General features: G+C 39.5%; 1 protein-coding gene across 2 annotated transcripts in view; it reads right to left on the reverse strand.

The window, feature by feature from the left end:
- Positions 1 to 18,734, reverse strand: part of NKAIN2 (sodium/potassium transporting ATPase interacting 2) — a 545,346-nt gene that overhangs the window by 284,357 nt on the left and 242,255 nt on the right. For both annotated transcript variants that reach the window (XR_004355980.1, XM_032682422.1), the window contains exon 2: positions 14,400 to 14,537. Coding sequence is in view for 1 of the 2 variants with exons in the window: in XM_032682422.1 (XP_032538313.1) it covers positions 14,400 to 14,537 (138 nt within the window). In the remaining variant the exon portion in view is untranslated. The remainder of the gene's footprint in view (positions 1 to 14,399; positions 14,538 to 18,734) is intronic.

An 18,734-nucleotide genomic window follows, 5' to 3' on the forward strand; every position in this document is an offset into this window, starting at 1 on the left:
TTCCAGGCGGAGTTCTCTGGTTTGAATGAAAATAAAATATTTGTTATATATTAATAGTAATTGTACATGGAACTGTACTCCTCAGTGTACAGTCCCCAGAAAACCATCTTCCTTTTCTGTGGAATGGATGAGGGAGAGACATTTTGGATGGCCACTTTTTAAATGTGAATACAATTCATTCAAAGAGGACAAAAGCACTGGGAAAGGATGAATATAGCTGAATTCTACACCAGTCAAACCTGCTATGAGACTAATAATTGAGGATTTAAATTAAAAATATCAGACAGTTTCATGCACTGAACAGGTTCTGCATAATATTTCCTGGAAATCAATGCTGTACTTAATTATATCATTATATCATCAAATTATAATCTTTCATCTTCTAATACTCAACAAATATATCACTTTAAAAACAGTATTAGCTAAGTATCTTTAAATGGACTTCTTATAATGGAAAACTTTAAAAAAAAAATCTGAAAATTAATGAAAATCTGTTTCAGTCTGAAAGAAAACAAAACTTCAAGCAGAACACTTACTGAAGTAAATTCTATCCTGGACTCTTGTCCAGGGTGTGTTTTGCCATATTTTCTGAAAACATATCAAATTAATTTTCAGGAATCAGTGGTTCTAAGAACATAATAGATCTCTTGCTCAAATAAGTGAGAAGAGTCTATTGTGTTTTCAAAATGTTTACTATTTAAGAAGCCTCTTGGAGTCTGGCAGTTTCGCCTTAATTATCTAAATTAAACATCCAGAGGGCTAGTACACTTTTTGTCTTTAGAACTCTGTTTTATTACAGTAGGGGACTTCTGAGAAAATAATGTCCTACACAAAACTTAGGAGAGTCAGAGACTAAGGATCTCTTATCTGGGATTCCTTTTTATGTCTTGACTAGTTCTCTGATCAACAGGGTTTTGTTTTGGTTTTTTTTTTCTATTGTACTTTCTTAGAGCTGGTAGACTAACTGTCTGGGTACTCTTTAATCTTGAAATAATATTTTACACTTTTTAAAGAAGAAATTTCCTTTCCATAATTTCCTTTAGATTATTCTTTGTACCTCAATGCCTCACACCTAAATATGTCCCAGTGAAGAGAGTAGATGAAAGTAGTCAAACTTTACCCAGACAATCAGAAAAAAATTACTTTATTCTAAATAGTATTAGAATATTAAAATCAAAAGCCAAAAAGGGGCAGAAAATGCAGAGAAATTTACTGTAGAATGTCTTCTTTCATCTACTTCCATGCAGTCAAGACAAATGCACTCTGTGTAATACTATACTGAAGTGATTCTCAGACATATTTGCCCAAGACTCAGCTGAATCTCCAGGGCTTAAGAACATGAAATCCACTGAGATCTGTTGCAAATTGTCAAAATATTTCTAAAAGGAGAAGTCAAAAGCCCAGTGTCATCAAAACCTAGACTAACTTTCTGGACTGATTATCAGGTAAAAAAGAAGACCATCTGTTTTAAACTTTTATTTAATTTATAAACTAACTGATGATAAACACAAAGAAAGAATTGGGCTTTGATCACTGGAATACTTAAACCTTTCCTTGATTAAGTTCTGTATGTGTGTAAGGCATTAGACTCAAAATTTGGACTACTCGAACTCCAAGAGCTATGACACTGACCATCAGGCTACTGCGTAACTTCTACTCCCTTCAAATTCCCAACCCTACCCTAAAGCAGGCTAGATTCAGTTACTAAAGTAAACTGCTGAGTCTGTCCTTTTAAATAAAAATGAAACCATATTTAAATCCACAACATACTAAAATCTAATCTTTTATCACAACAGCAACAAAAGCACTCTATTAAACAGTATATCTCCCTGTGAAACAAAATCCCTTTCAACATATGTTGTTTAAAGTCCAAAGGGCAGTCTTCTGCTTACATCCCTACTGATTTTTCACAGCATCTGCCAGAAGTGAGAAAAATCCTCCAATAAAATAGCAGTTAGCAAAGTTTACAAAGGTCATTCTATGGAGGTAACATCAGTAGTGAAAGGACAGACTATAAAAAGAATCACAAACTCTACTCTTCTGTGACATCCAAATTGTATCAGTAATGTTTTATAACAATTTTTAAGAGAAAAAGTTGTAATAAGATGCTCTTGGTCCAGGTATTTCTGAACATGGAGATATTTCAGAAAACCCTGATGAGATCTGAAAGAGAACTACTGTAAAGGTGACCAGAATAAAGGATACTTTTTAAGAAGATGAGCTTTGACAAACAGCAAGCATTCCTCAAACAAGATATTTAGTATAAATTCTGTAATGAAAAGAATGCCAAAAATGTTGAATACTTACCATGGAAAGTGCTACAGAGAATTCATGTTGCTATTCATGGCATGAAAAGCACTTCAAGAAAATGCCTCTGTGCAGTAAATATTATACCATAAAATACTAGTGTTTCATCTAGCATCAATTTATCTGGTATAACAAAAATTAAACCATGAATGAAATTTGAGGTTCAGGATGGAGGTGGATTCTCTAGCACTGTAATATTCTTAATTCATATTATGATTTGGAGTTTTAACAGAGTGTTCCAAACATGACTCTGCAAGGTTTACTACTGGTCATTTAAGTTTTCTATTTTTAGTCTGTACTTTTTTTGTTTGTCCTCATACACTTGGTCATGCACTTTGTTTTTTCTTACTTCTATACAATCCTATGCTGCATTATATTTTTAGCAATTTTATTTCTTAGTTTACTTCATCAGACACAACCTCTCACAGAGATGTTTATTTTAGTTAACCATGTCTACTAACTAGCTATATGAGTGTGCTGTTTCTCCTTTACTTTGTCTCCTTTTTGAGTTTATGGGGATTCTAAACTATGAACAATATTCTAATCCCTCATCCCTGGAAGTGTTCAAAAAACATGTAGATGTGCTGCTTCAGGAGATGGTTCAGTGTTAGGTAAATGGTTGGAATCAATGATATTAGAGGTCTTTTCCAACCTTAATGATTCTATCATTCTACAATTTTTCCCCAAGATGAGGATTAGTAAAAATTTTTTTTTCTTGATATTTCCTGAGGCATCATGACCACTGATATTGTAGTCACTGTATGACTTGGATATAATTATGTTTTAACAAACTCACCTGATTTTCTTTCAAACTCTCTACATGACTAATTTTTAATCAACAGAACCGAGAATAAAATGAGTTAGTACTGAGGAACTATTTTGTCTAAATTTGACCTGAACATTTGGATGAGTGTACCATTAGCAAATTTGCAGATGACACCAAGTTAGGGGGGCATGTTGATCTGCTGGAAGGCAGGAGGGCTCTGCAGAGGGACCTGGACAGGCTGGAGAGTTGGGCTGACTCCAACAGGATGAGGTTCAACAAGGCCAAGTGCCGAGTCCTGCACTTTGGCCACAACAACCCCATGCAGCGCTACAGGTTGGGGACAGAGTGGCTGGAGAGCAGCCAGGCAGAAAGGGACCTGGGAGTGCTGATTGACAGGAAGCTGAACATGAGCCAGCAGTGTGCCCAGGTGGCCAAGAAGGCCAGTGGCATCCTGGCCTGGATCAGAAACAGTGTGGCCAACAGGACCAGGGAAGTGATTCTTCCCCTGTACTCAGTGCTGGTGAGGCCACACCTGGAGTACTGTGTCCAGTTCTGGGCCCTTCAGTTCAGGAAGGACATTGAGGTGCTGGAGCAGGTCCAGAGAAGAGCAACAAGACTGGTGAAAGGACTTGAACACAAGTCCTGTGAGGAGAGGCTGAGGGATTTGAGCTTGTTTAGCCTGGAGAAGAGAAGGCTCAGGGGACACCTCATCATTCTCTACAAGTACCTGAAAGGAGGTTGTAACCAGGTGGGGGTTAGTCCCTTCTCCTAGGCAGTTATCTGTAAGACAGGAGGGCATGGTCGTAAGCTCTGTCAGGGGAGGTTTAGGTTGGATATTAGGAAGAAATTTTTTACAGAGAGAGTAATCAGGCATTGGAATGGGCTGCCAAAGGAGGTCATGGATTCTCCATCTCTGGAGGTTTTTAAGATGAGACTAGATGTGGCACTTAGTGCCATGGTCTAGTAACCACGGCAGTGTTGGATCAAGGGTTGCACTTGATGATCTTGAAGGTCTTTTCCAACCCAGTTGATTCTATGATTCTATGATTCTATTTAGATGTAGGCAGAACTTTCCATGATGGCCATTTTGGGTGTTGCTTGAACTTACACCGTGTGTATTTTCTGAATCTTTTTGGTTTTTCTGGTTGAAAATGTAATGGTAGCGTGCTTATGATATTGTAACTTGAAACTGGAAGAGGATCTCTGCTTTTACTTTCCCAAGTGTAAGAACATCTTAATAAGCATACAATTTTCAAATAAAATAGCTATTCTGTCCTCCCTGTTTAAGGCACATATAGTGGAATTCTAATATCTGAGGAAATTACTATTCTGTCAACATTTTCTTTTATTGCTTGTCATTGAGATACCTCTCTTTTTTGTTCTGTTTTAACTTTTCCAGTGGGTAGATACCTATTTGGATTATCTCTAACTTTTAAGACATTGCTTAAGTTTTCACTGACACAGATTTTTCTACTAACATGGAAATATAACCTCTGTGGTCACAGACTTCCTGGTTGATCTGGTTTGTAAGTACTAAAATATAAGTCACATAGCATCTCAATATTTTCAACCTGAGTACAACAAATAAATACTGGAAATTTTTACACTGAGAACAGCACAGACAATGAAAAAATGTTTTCTACAAGTACCATTTCCAATTTAAATGGATTTACTTCAGTCTTGTTCAGCTTGCTTTCTGATTCATATTCAGCAAATATGTTAGTAAATAGAGTGACAGAATATCCCCAAAACATAATCATTCTGTTGCTGGTGTTACTGGTATTTGCAGAAACTAAATTCTAATTTTTCAAACTCATTCATGCCAGAAATACAAGCTTAAGGGGCTGGTCTTCTTTGAAAGAAAAGTAGATATAATATCTACTTTTTACACAGCTAAATGTTTTGTCGCTTAATTTACAAAGGAAATTACCAGAAATCTATGTTGAGCATTAGAAATAATGTACTCATTAACTAGATTCATTGAAATACAGAACTGCATATATAGATATGAAGACACAAACAAGAGACATAGACAAGGTAGAGATGTTTAATTCATTCTTTGCCTCTGTCTTCAACATGGATGACAGACCAAGGGGGTCTCAGTGCCCTGAGCTGGTGGACCATGACTGCAAGAATGTTCAACTCCTGGTGGACCCAGAACTTGTGTGGGATCTGCTGCTCCAGCTGGATCCCTACAGATCTGTGGGACCTGGTGGGATTCCTCTGAGAATCCTCAGGGCTAGCTGATGTCATGGTAAAGACCATCTCAATGATTTTTGAGTGCTCTTAGGAACCCAGGGAGGTTCCAGTTGACTGGAAGCTGACTAACATTGTTCCAATTTTCAAGAAGGACAAGAAGGAAACTACAAGCCTGTCAGTCTCTCTTCAGTTCCTGGTAAAATCATGCAGAAGATTATTCTGGGAGGTATTGAAAAAAACCTGGAGGACAAGGTAGTCATCTGTTACAGCCAGCATGGATTCATGAGAAGAAATTCCTGCTTGTGGAATCTGATTTCCTTCTATGACAGGGTAACCCATCTAGACGATCTAGGAAAGCCAGTAGATGTAATCTTTTTGGACTTAGTAAAGCTTTTGATGCTGTCTCTCACAGTATCCTACTGGACAAAATGTTCAGCACACAGCTAGATAAACACACCATGCAGAGGGTGAGCAACTGGCTCATGGGTCAGGCACAAAGAGTTATAATGAATGGGGTAAGATCAGGCTGCATGCAGTCACTAGTGAGGTTCCGCACGGCTCCATCCTTGGCCCAGTTCTCTTCAACATCTTCAGAAGTGACTTGGATGCAGTGCTCAAAGGAATACTAAGCAAGTGTGCTGCAGACATCAAATTGGGAGGAGCTGTCAACTCCTTCAAGGGCAGGAAGGCCCTGCAGGGAGACCTCAGCTAATGAGAGAGATGGGCAATCACCAACCAAACAACGTTTAACAAGGGCAAGTGCCAGATTCTGTACCTGGGATGGGGCAACTCTGGATGTATGTACAAAATGGGGAAGGAGATGCTGGAGAGCAGTGCTGGAGAGCAGCACTGTGGAAAGGGTCTTGGGGGTCTGTTGTGAGTTGAGGTGGCTGGGTTTTTTGGTAGCTACATAGGTAGAGGTAGGGGGGTCTACATAGGGTGGCTTCAGTTAGAAGCTGCTAGAAGTTTCCCCCCCAGTGAAGCCAATGATATCTGGTTACAGGAGGGACTTCCTGCTACTGGCTAAGGGAGAGCCAATAATCATGATTCTGTGATAACATATTTAAGAATAAGTTGCGCAGAAGCTCCTGGGTGGCCCTGCCGCCTCCCCTGCCACGGGGGGTGAGGGAGTGGCACGGCAGCAACCCAGCCCAGGCCTCTCGGCACCTAGCCTGGAGCAGGCAGTGGCAGCCCTTGCGAAGGGGCAGCTGGGGCTGGGGCATGCAGCCCTGTGGAGAGTGGCCCCACAGCCCCCCAGGCCCACCCCACAAGTCGCTCATGCTGCTCTTGGCAGTGCCGGCCAAGCCAAGAGGCAGCCCCTGCGAAGGGGTGGCTGGGGCCAGGGCTAGGGCCAGGGTGTGTGGCCCCACGGAGAGCGGCCCTGCAGACCCCGGGCCCGCTTTGCGAGCAGTTCATGCTGGAGCCCGTCCTGCCCGAGGAGCCAAACAACGCTGACAGCACCAAAGCCCTTAAGGTGAACTGCAAGGGGTGGGGGTGGGGGTGTGCCCCACGGGCTAGGCCAGGGTGGCAGAGTGCTCCCTGCTGGCAGGCACTGCCCTCCCTTCCTCCCCGACTGAGTCAAGCCGGGTCAGGGCCGGGGCGGCCCGACGCGGTGCAGCCGAGCCCATGCTGGAGCAGATGGATGCATGGAAGAAGGCCTTACCCCCATGGAAGGCCCAGGATGGAGCGGAGTCCTTCGAGAGACTTGTGGCCTATGGAGAGGAAAATCCACGCCGGAGTAGGTTATTCCTGGGTAGGATTCATGGTCCTGTGGGGGATCCACATCAGTACAGCTCATCCTATGAAGGACTGTATCCTAGGAAGGACCATCGGGGTGCAGAGACCCCCCTCCTGCACCTCAGGGAGAAGTGACACTCGGGACAGTAGATATGGAAGAACTACTGCCTGAGGGATGGACCCACATTGGAAAGGTCCATCAAGGACTGTTACCCCATGGAGCAGGGGAAGGACTCAGAGCTGTGTGCCCCCCCCTTAACCCATGGTGAGAACTGTGGTGAAGCAGGTTGTCCCCCTGCAGCCCACGGAAGAGTGACCTACAGGACAGTAGATTTGGAAGACCTGTTGCCTGAGGGATGGATTTGTCCCACTGCACTGCTGCAGGGTGAGGAGGGAGAACATGGAAGGAAGGAAGGGTGGGCGGAAAGTGTGTTTAAGACTGTTTTTTTCTCACTCTTTAGATCTTATCCTGTTAGTAATAAATTTTAGTATTAACCCCATGTTGAGTTTGTCTTGCCTGTGTGACCTCTCCCAGCTCAGAGTGACTCTAGTGGGTGCCTAGAATTCGGCCAAGGTCAACCCATGACAGGTATTGGTCAGTGGCAAGTTGAATATGAGCCATCAGTGTGCCCTGACAACCAAGAGGGCCAATCATGTCCTGGGGGCATCAGGCAAAGCATCGCCAGCCAGTTGAGGGAGGTGATTGTCCCGCTCTGCTCTGCACTGGCCTCACCTTGAATATTGTGTGCAGTTTTGGGCACCACAATATAAAAAAGGCATTAAACTATTAGAAAGCATCCAAAGGAGGGCCAGGAGGATGGTGAAGGGTCTGGAGAGGAAGCTGTATAGGAGTGGTTGAGGTCACTTGGTCTGTTCAGTCTAGAGGAGACCTAGCAGAGATCTCATTGCAGTCTTCAACATCCTCACAAAGAGAAGCAGAGGGGCAGGTATCGATCACTTCATGACCAATGACAGGACTCAGGGAAATGACTTGAAGCTGAGTCAGGGGAGGTTTAGGTTGGATATCAGGAAAAGTTTTTCACACAGAGGGTGGCTGACCACTGGAACAGGCTCCCCAGGGAAGCAGTCACAGCACCAAGCCTGTCTGAGTTCAAGAAGCATTTGGAAACCACTCTCAGACACATGGTGTGATTCTTGGAGTGTCCTTTGCAGGGCCAGAAATTGGACTCAATGATCCTTGGGTGTCCCTTCCAACTCAGCATATTCTATGGTTCTATAATTCTATGAACTACAGAAAAAACATTCACATTCATTATTATCCATGAAAAACCACTGAAAGAAGGAACAAACTGAAGACTATCATTATGTGTGCTTGAGCAAACTTGAACAAACAAAACATTTTGCCAATGGCACATTTTGAAACAGAATCAGTATCCTGATTCAGAGTCTCCTGTGACAACCAACAGACAGTGCTGCTACTATAATGTTCAAGGTCATTTACTTAATTGTACTTATAACATTATTAGGCCTTAGCTCAAAATGTTTATGCAGAAAATTATTGCTTATATTCCCAAATTATCATTTGCTCTGAAAAGTTGTGTAAAGTACGGAAGTAGTGTGTGTGACTGTGTGCCTCCTTCTACAAACAAATGTCTACATTTTATTTGTAACACAGTAAATCATCACATAAGTACAATTAAGCTTAAGCACTGAATGGTTTGTCTCAAAATGGATACAAAAGTGCTTCCTAAGACAAGAGAGAGCAGGCTCAGGTAGGACTCTAACTTCTTCAAAAACTTTGTGTCTTGCAATCTGATGAGAACGTACAATGACCATTCAACTTAATTTCATCATCCTTTTTATTAAATGGATTTACATATAAGTTTTTCTCCCAACAGCTATAGAGAAAGCAGAAGTAAAATATGAGGAAGGACTTCTTTACTGTGTGAGTGATCGGACACAGGAACAAATTGTCCTGAGAGGTCGTGGAGTCTCCCTTACTGGAGATATTCAAGAACTGTCTGGACGTAATCCTGTGTAATGTGCTCAAGGATGACCCTGCTTGAGCAGGGAGATTGGACCATATCCCACTGTGGTCCCTTTCAACCTGACCCATTCTGTGGTTCTGTGAAAATATATTTTTTAACAATTTCTTTACTGAGCTTGAGTACACACACTTTCTTATTTTAAATAAAACAATTATCTGGAAAATAAATTGAATTAGGTTAATAAGGTGAATTAATCCAAGAACTCACTTATATGTTAAGCATAAGCATCCTTTTCTTTCATTACAAATATCTGTTTACCTGAAAATTAGTTCTCTTAACAAGATTTAGCAAAACAGCCTTCTGAAATGTTTTCTCACCAAAAATGCTGGCCAAATCATTCACTATTTGCAAACTGTCTTACTATCTTTAAAATTCAGAAAGGTAGCTCAGAGAGCATGGCTTGGCTTCACAATTTTCTATGGCATGATTACAGTTGTTTGAAAGTCCCTTGGTATGTACATAGGACAGATGAACTGCCGCACGTTTTCACATCCTATTTTCAACATTTAAAAAACCAGAAGATAATAAATTACCAATTAAAATGGTCTTAAGCTATGCCAGAGGAGGTTTAGGTTAAATATTAGGAAGAAATTTTTTACAGAGAGAGTAATCAGACATTGGAATGGGCTGCCAAAGGAGGTAGTGGATTCACTGTCCCTGGAGGATTTAAGATGAGACTGGATGCGGCACTGTGTCATGGTCTAGTAACCATGGCAGTGTTGGATCAAGGGTTGGACTTGATGATCTCGAAGGTCTTTTCCAACCCAGTTGACTCTGTGATTCTGTGACTACAATATACAACTGAAATACTCCAAAACAGATTTAGTAGAGTCAGGGCTACTTTTTATATAGGGCATTAAGTAGATCCCCCTAGGTGTGTTGAGAGATTGAAAATGTCTAGTCTTTAAAAAGACATGGATTAACTCAGCTATACTGTCAAGTGCCTAATGGTTTGGCAGACTGATGATGCTCAGACACAAGGTAATTGCCTCTTTCTCTCTCTTTTTTTTTTTTTTTTTAAATGCATATCATGTACCAGTAATAATCTATCCTTTTCTCCCAGACTTAATGTTACCAGGTACAAGACCGGAAGGGACCTTTAAAGGTCATTTAGTCCCCTGCCATGGGCAAAAATCTTTTTAGTTAGATTAGGTTCCTCAAAGCCCCATCCAACTTGGCCTTGAATACTTCCAAGGATGGGGCATCCCCAGCTACTCTGGTCGATCTATTCCAGTGTCTTGCCGTTCTCATTGTAAACATTTTCTTCTTTAAGTTCAATATAAACCTACCATTTTCAGCTTAAACCTACTGTTCCTTGTCCTGTCAGGACCTCTGTCTTTCTTATTAGTCCCCCTTATATATTGAAAGGCTGCCATAAGGTGTTCCCAGAGCCTTCTCTTCTACAGGCTGATCAACTCCAGCTCTCTCAAACTGTCTTCACAGGAGAGATGTTCCATCCCATTGACTGTTTTCATGGCCCTCCTCTGAACCTGCTCTAACAGGTCCATGTCTTTCTTGTACTGTGGGCAACAGAGCTGGACACAGTGATCCAGGTGGTGTCTCAGAAGAGTTTAGTATAGGGGGAGAATCACTCTCCTCTTTCTGCTGCTCACACTTCTTTTTATGCAGCCCAGGATATAATTGGTTTTTGGGGCTGTAAGCGCACATTGCTGGTTTATGTTTAATTTTTGTTCACCGGTATCCACAAGTCCTCTGTAGGGCTGCTCTCAATCCATTCATCCCTCAGTCTGTACTGATATCAAGGATTGCTCTGACCAAGGCGCAGGACCCTGCACTTGACCTTATTGAACTTCATGAGGTTCACATGGGTTCAATGGTGTCCAGGTCCCTCTAGATGACATCTGTTTCTTCCAGTAAATCAAGTGCATCAGTCAGCTTGGTGTCATCTGCAAACTTGTTGAGAGTGTATTCAGACTTACTGTCTAGTAAAGTGGGTGGCTCAATGTTATATTGGAAATCAGATATTAAATACTATTGATCCCAGTACCACTTGTTACTGATTTCCAATATGACACTGAGCCACCCACTTCACTCTCTGGGTAAAGCCATCCAGCCACTTCCTTATCCATCTAACCCCCTCCCCCAATTTAGTAGGCAGAATGTTGTGGGGGACCACATCACAAGCCTTACAGAAGTCTAGATAGATTAGATCCATAGTTCTTCCCCTGTCTACTGATGCAGTCACTCCATTGTAGAAGGTCACTAGATTAGTCAGGTGACTAATAATCCCTACTAGAATATGGACTATGCACTAAGCATATCAACATAGCTGTAATCCCTCTATAGAAGAAATGGGGAGAAACTGAGCCTCCAGGTGGAGCCCTATCCAGGTGAAGTGCTTTGCTTCTTTCCAGAACCCTTAAAAAGTTGCATTGGTATTACCTCTCAGGGACTTTAATGCTAAAACCCACCACATTTACATCATAGTTGTTACCCTGGATAATCCTTGTTCCTACTGGAATCCTCATTCTCTGTTTCAGATTAGTGCTGTTAAGCAGTCCTTTTGTCATAATTGTTTTCACCAAAAAAGGCTTAATTATTATCTTTTGAAAAGATATCTTTGAAAAGACTTATTCCCACCCTCAGAACAGATGTTTCACCTCCTGCATCAATTGCTCATTTATTGGCTTATGGCTTAAGTTTACAATCAAAAATCAATGTGTTCTTTCTGAATCTATATTAAGATTAACCACTTTCATGATATTAGACTTTAATTTCCTGTCCTCTTTGTCCACCACAACTCCTGAACCCCATGTAGTTTGAACTATATTCCAGTGCCTGAGAAGACACAGTCACTTTTTTCCCTCATCCACTTCTAAACTTCCCTGACATTCTTGAAAGTTCAAGGAGACACTTTCAGTTGCGGTGTTCCATCTGTCTGAAACTTATTTCCTCTTCTCCCTAAGCCATTGAATCATTTCTTTAAACCTCACCTTAAAATCTCCCTGTTCTCTTTAACCTATAATTCACTTCCACTGGAAAATATTTTTGTGATATCCTTTATGAAGCATGTACAGTAAAAAGGAATTTTTCTGTAGTCTTGTTGAAGCAAGCTAGACTTGAGGTACTAATGTGACTGGATTAAGGGTTCTGTAGAGTCACTCAGGATAGATTGACCCTTGCAGAATCTATTGAACTCTGAGTATTTACACATACTCTCCTGAAAACCTCATAGCTACACCCTTGCAGGCTTATAAGTTGTTGTCTTTCTCGTTGCCTTTGAACTCATAACTTTATTCTTGATATCAGATGGCAACACTGATTTATTCTGGGTCCAACACAACTAAATAAAAGGGTGCAGTTCCCTTTTCTCCCCCTTCAATGACCAAAGAGAACCGCAAAAAAATGAAAAAAAATTAAAGCACTCCTCTGTTTATCCAACTAAATAAAGGATAAAAATTTCATCAGTGTTTTCTTATCTAAGCAGTCTGTGATAAATGGCAGATTCAAGTGTCTATTTTAAACTCTGAGCAAGAAAAACAATTTGATCTTAGATTGGTTCTATCCAATTCACCAAAAGGATGCAGAGAGGCATACGCACAAAGCCAGATGGGTTACAAAGTGAAGGTGAGTTCTGGGAAAGATTTATATGAAAATTAATAGAACAGTGTTGTACAAACCACATCATCCAGAAACTTACGCAAATGATCTCAATTTATAAGGCTGGTATTCCTCCTCATTCACAATGCACTTATCATAGTAGTAGGCCATTTAAATCTAACTTGTTTAGTTCAATTATGCATTTTATATTCATGATCAGTTTTATGCCATGGAATAGTCTTGCGATGGAACATTTAACCCTTTTTCTTTAACTGATATTTGAATTTTGGATATTTATTTTCAAGCTTTTTGTACTCGTCAAAGTACGAGAAATGGAAGAAAACTCTAGTTCATCTTCACATGACTCCAGTGTTGTAACTTGAAGGAAATGCGAAATATTTAAGGCTTGCAATATATTTTTCAATATTGATGGTAAATTTTTTGGAATACATTAAATTTTGTGCATACATAAAGACATTGCACATGTGGACACACATTTTCTGCATATAGGAGAGCGCAGAGATAGAAACACAGACAAAAATATTAATGTACTTCTCTTAGCATCAAAGTAATGCAATATGGATGGTAGCAGAGAATACAAGTGAAATCTTTCTATATTCTGAGTAACCACTGGTATATGAGGGAACAGATAAGAAGAAAAAGACTTTGCAGAAGTAGGTGCAGATTCAGTGGAGTTATTGGAGACAAGGGGCAATGGCTTTAAACTGAAAGAGAATAGGTTTAGATTAGATACTAGGAAAAATTCTTTACCATAGTCTGGTGAGAACCTGAAACATGTTGCCCAAAGAAGTGGTGGATGCCTCATTCCTGGAAGTGTTTAAGACCAGGTTGGTTGGGGCTTAGAGCAACTTGGTCTAGTGGCAGGCGTCCCTGCTGGGCTGGAACCAGACAATCTTTAAGCTCCCTTTCAACCCAAATCATTCTATTGTTCTAAGATTTCCTGATTTTCATCTGACATGAAAATATGGTTGTGTATGGGAAAATCTTTTCAACTCTTATCTGTCTCTGAAATGTATACAGCCTTTAAGTGAATTAATAGTTGATTTTGACAGTAATATTGTTATGTAAATCTATTTCTAACAGAAGGTGTTCTGAATGACGGCTTTAAGAGTTGCTGTTATTCTTTCTTTATAGAACTACAAATGGTAAACCCCCCACAAAGTCAGAGAATGAAATGAGGATTAAATTAATACTGCATTGTGCCCGAGTACAGCCATACTAAGTCTTTGTATGAGAGGTAGCTGAATAAGGAAAGAAATGGATTAAAAATATTAATTAAGTCCCAAATTCTTACTTTCATATTGGAGACCTTAGTTCATTATTTCTTACCATACCATCGCATTTCATTTTCAGGTTGGACTATAACTTCTAGGAGGCATATAGATAACAGATAGGCACTCTAGCAACAATGGTTAATAAAAATAATGAGTAACTATAATAAATCATGGCTCTGTTGAGGAGGTCCAATGTATATAGGAAAGTTATGGCTAGCATTTACTCTAGCTCTAAATTCCTCCAATAGTGAGGATGTTGTAATTTCTTAAACTGACTCTACTTCTCGAAAGTTTGTATTGTCATGCAGTTAAGGATCATATTGACTTTCAGCTTTTGTAGGTAGTTACCAGTTGTGTTGCACGTGTCCCAAAAGCATAATAAGTTAATAAAATGTTACAGAAGAAAATTAATCCAAGATAAGATTTCTATTTGCTTTATGAGCAATGTAATTTGGAGTGCTGTTTTATTTGTTTGTTTGTTTTATACATGCATATCAGAATAAGCAAATGAAATTCAGTACTTACTCCTGTTATGTAACGAGGTCTATACTGGATGGTTCCAAATAAGCCAAGTATGACTACAATAATATGTATAAAATTTGCCAGGATAGGTGCCCACTGATAACCAAGGAAGTCAAATATCTGCCTCTCGAGCACAGAAACCTATGATTAAAAATAAAAGCATAAATAGATTAGAACAAACTAGAAAACTATCAATATGAGTGTATTTCCCCTTCCCATACCCAAGATAACTACCCTGAGTTAAAAAATAGTTGTCAGCCATAAAATGAAATGAGTTTACAATGTTTTACCTTCTTGTTTTAATGAAAGCTGCATTTCTCACTGTTTACGAAGTTATATTCAGTTAGCTAAAATATTCTCAAGGGCAATTCTACCAAGGTACTATACTGTTCACTAGGATGATATGTTTGCAGGAGGAGAAACACAAATCACTTTGTTATATACAACAGCAAATGCTATAATGTTCTAGGGTATCGGTGTTGAAAATAAGTGACAGGCTTATGACATTTCAGCTATATTGTTTGCACTTACGACATCATCCTTTAGCCTAGTCCTGTCTCTTTACTTCCACCTTTCCTTGCATTTTGATTTTTAACTCTTCCCTCTATCCCAGCTATCCCAGCTAGTCAGTAACCAAATGAACACAACTTTTTGACCTGGTTCTCCTGATAATGACTCTAGTTTACCTCCTTCCACTGTCACAAACATCACCTGAAGTATAAGGTGTTCCCCAAGATTCTAGATAAATAATTTAAAAAATTACTTAAGGGACAACCTCGGGCTGATGACTACTGTTTTCAGGCAATACCATTACAAACAGATAGATCAGACACTAGACAAATTGTCTTTTAAGAGTATCAGTAGTAATAATTTCAGAATTCCACTAGTAGATTTCCCTTAACTGATGTTTAGACATTATATCAAAATACAGTACTCTAGCCCAACCCATAGGCAGAATGGCATGTTTTGACAAAAATAATATTTATGCTAATATTCGAAGGCAATTTAGTGGTAAATTTAGATAGAAAGACTAAGGAGTTTCTCTGATACCATTCCAAAAATTTCACTAACTGGAATGGTGAATAGATGAGCTTCATGAAAATGTGAAGAATAATAGAAATAAAAGAAAGAGAATAATACTGATAATTATTAACAATAATAATTAAAATAACAACAATGTGAACACCACAAACAAAAAAAAAAAAGAAAGAGTGAGCAGGTTGTTTCTTGATTAAGTTTCATTAAATGACAGCTGATTGTTTACTGAGTTTATGGTACACTGTGGATTAACCGAATTAGTTTATGTGTCACAACTTCATTCATTTAAAAAATATCATCTTTTGAGATCAAGTAGTAAATGAGTAGTAAATGAGAACTGTTCACCACTGTTCTTGCAACAATATAGTTATGGGAGAATTTTTCAATTTTCATGCCACAGTCCACTACCACAGCAACACTTTCATCTCAAAATTAAGTAAGAAAACTTTCTATTAAAAAGACATCCTACATTTACACCAGCATTGCAAATGTAAAGATTGTTAATTATATAGTATGTACTGGCACATGCTGAACTTTAAAAGAAAGACTGTCAAAATAATTCTGGGGAAGTTTGTCAGCCATGTAATTTCAAATTTGAGTGTTCAGGTTTCATGTTAAATATTGAATTTCTTTCTACAACAAAGACCCCTTTCACACAATGCATCCCACTTATAACCAGTCTTGGTATTTCACCTACCATTTTATTTTACATATTTACTGACAGAAACAGATTCTGTTCCTACCTCATCCAAAATCTTTATGAACTGATTTTTGCTATCCTACCACTCTCTGCAGCAGAGGAACATCATAGAAGACTGCCCAGAATACTAAGACATGTCTAACGGTGACAATGTGATGAAGAAATAAAAGGAAGATCAAGCTGTATTAGAAACTTCATGAAAACTCAAACTGCCAGTGCTTCTAAGTTTATCATTAAGAAATATTTCCTTGACTACAGATATATATATATAAAGGCCAACATGTCGCATAAAGCAGTATTATGTAGGTCAGTATGAAGTCTGTTAAGCATATAGCAAAAGACCTGTTACACCATAAGCGCTGTTAAACAGGTAACAAAGGGAAAATGCTCACTCTGAGCACAGAGCTCTTATTTTCATCAGCTAAACAAAGAGGGAATGAGAATAGCAAAGCAGTAGCAAAAAGAGTCTAGACTGTACAAGCTTCTAGTGTAATAACAGTAGAGATTCAGCAAGAAAAAACAATACATGGGAAGATGCAAATCATTAAAACAGCAGGAGATCATACAGTTAAGTATCCCAATTATAGAGGAAAATTGCAGCATGCTAGTTAATTATATGAAAAGTAGAAAAACTCATATCCCTGCTACAACCTTTAGGTTAAAAGGAAACTGCAGTATCATGTATCAACATTTTGTTTCGGTTTGTTTTGCTTGGTGAAAGGTGAAAGATGCAGTTCCATCAAAACTTGCTTAAGGGACTGTTGGATAAATGGATATTCTGTAAGAATCTTTTATTTCTACAAATCAATGTGACTTTTTTTTTTTTTTGGTGACTAGTAATTTCTTTAGTACTGATTAGATTTTCTCATTTCACTCAAAAGAATCAGCTGTGTGTGGGACTGCTGGATATTGAAAATGGCAGTATTCTGGTAGGCTGTCCACAGATGAAATGCTGTGGAAATGCAGCTGCTCTTCTGTAGAAGATCAGACTACTGCAGCAAGATACATCGTGGATTTATCAAATGGAAAATATAGGACAGATCTTTATTCCCACTTCCTGAAGAGATGAAGGTGTGAAGAAAATAAAACCAATAAAACCAATGCACAAACAAACATAAAAATAATACAAACTTTTTACATGAGTTACTTAAAAAAATTCATTTGGTCTGTGTTTCTAAAAGGGGAAAAGTGAAACGTAGGAAAAAGTAATGACAAAAGTTATTAAAAACAGCATTATGTAGCTTCCTCCTCTTCCATAGATGTCAGAATCATAAGGGATTTCCTTACATAGCAAGAGAAAATATAGACCTGATTTTGAAAGCTCTGCATTCCTTTACTTCAAAAACTTAAAATTTTTGGTTAAAAAAAAACTTCAATTCTTTTTTCAAATCATACCCACAAGCTTCAAATGTTTAATGATGTTTCAATGATACCCCATAGAGAAAGGAAAGAAGTAACAAAGTAATACTAATCTTTAAAGTCAAGGAATAGATATAGAATTGTCTGTTTTCTTTCTTCTTCCTCAGATTGTCCATATGGGTATCTCTATCACTGACGTGGACAGTGGGATTTCCTACACTGTCACTAAGTCTGCTGATGACACCAAGCTGTGTGGTGCGGTTGACACAATGGAGGGAAGGGATGTCATCCAGAGGGACCTTGACAGGCTTGAGAGGTGGGCCTCTGCAAACCTCAGAAAGTTCAACAAGGCCAAGTGCAAGGTGCTGCACCTGGACTGGGGCAATCCCAAGCAGAGAATGGATTGAGAGCAGCCCTGGGTAAATGGACTTGGGAATGTTTGGGGACAAGCAGCTCAACGTGACCTGGCAATGCGCACTTGCAGCCCAGAAAGCCAGCTGTATCCTGGGCTGTATCAAAAGAAGCATGACCAGCTGGTAGGTCAAGGGAGGTGATTCCTCCTCTCTACTCTGTTCTTGTGAGATCCCAACTGGAATATTGCATCTGGCTCTGTGGTCCTCAGCACAAGAAAGATATTGAAGGCCACTAAGTTGATCAGAGGGCTGGAGCACCTCTCCTGTGAAGACAGGTTGTGAGAGTTGAGGCTGTTCTGCCTGGAGAAAAGAAGGCTTCAGGGATACCTTACAGCAGCCTTCCAGTACCTAAAGAGGGATTACAAGAAGCCTAGTGAGGGACTTTTTGAAAGGGCATATAATGACAGGACAAGGGGAAATGGTCTTAAGCTGAAGGCAGGTAGGTTGAGATTATACATTAGGAAGAAATTCTTTACTGTGAGGGTGATGAGGCACTGGAACAGATTGCCCAGAGAGGTTGTGGACCATCCATCCCCACAGGTCTTCTAGGCTGGGTTGGATGAGGCTCTGAGCAACCTGGCCTAGTGCAAGGAGTCCCACCCTGATAGCGGTGTTGGAACTAGATAATCTTTAAGGTCCCTTTCAACCTAAACTACTCTATGATTCCATGATTCTTTTGGAAACAAGAGTTTAAAATAAGAATGGGAAAGAGAAAAAATGGGTCCTTTGGATGAAAAAGTATAGTACGGCTAGAAAAGAAAAATTCGTTTTAATTCAACTCCATTTTAATAATGCAGTGAACCCAAAATGTAATTATGGACAGTCAGT

This window comes from Chiroxiphia lanceolata, chromosome 3, assembly GCF_009829145.1.
Source record: "Chiroxiphia lanceolata isolate bChiLan1 chromosome 3, bChiLan1.pri, whole genome shotgun sequence".
Lineage (NCBI taxonomy): Eukaryota > Metazoa > Chordata > Aves > Passeriformes > Pipridae > Chiroxiphia > Chiroxiphia lanceolata.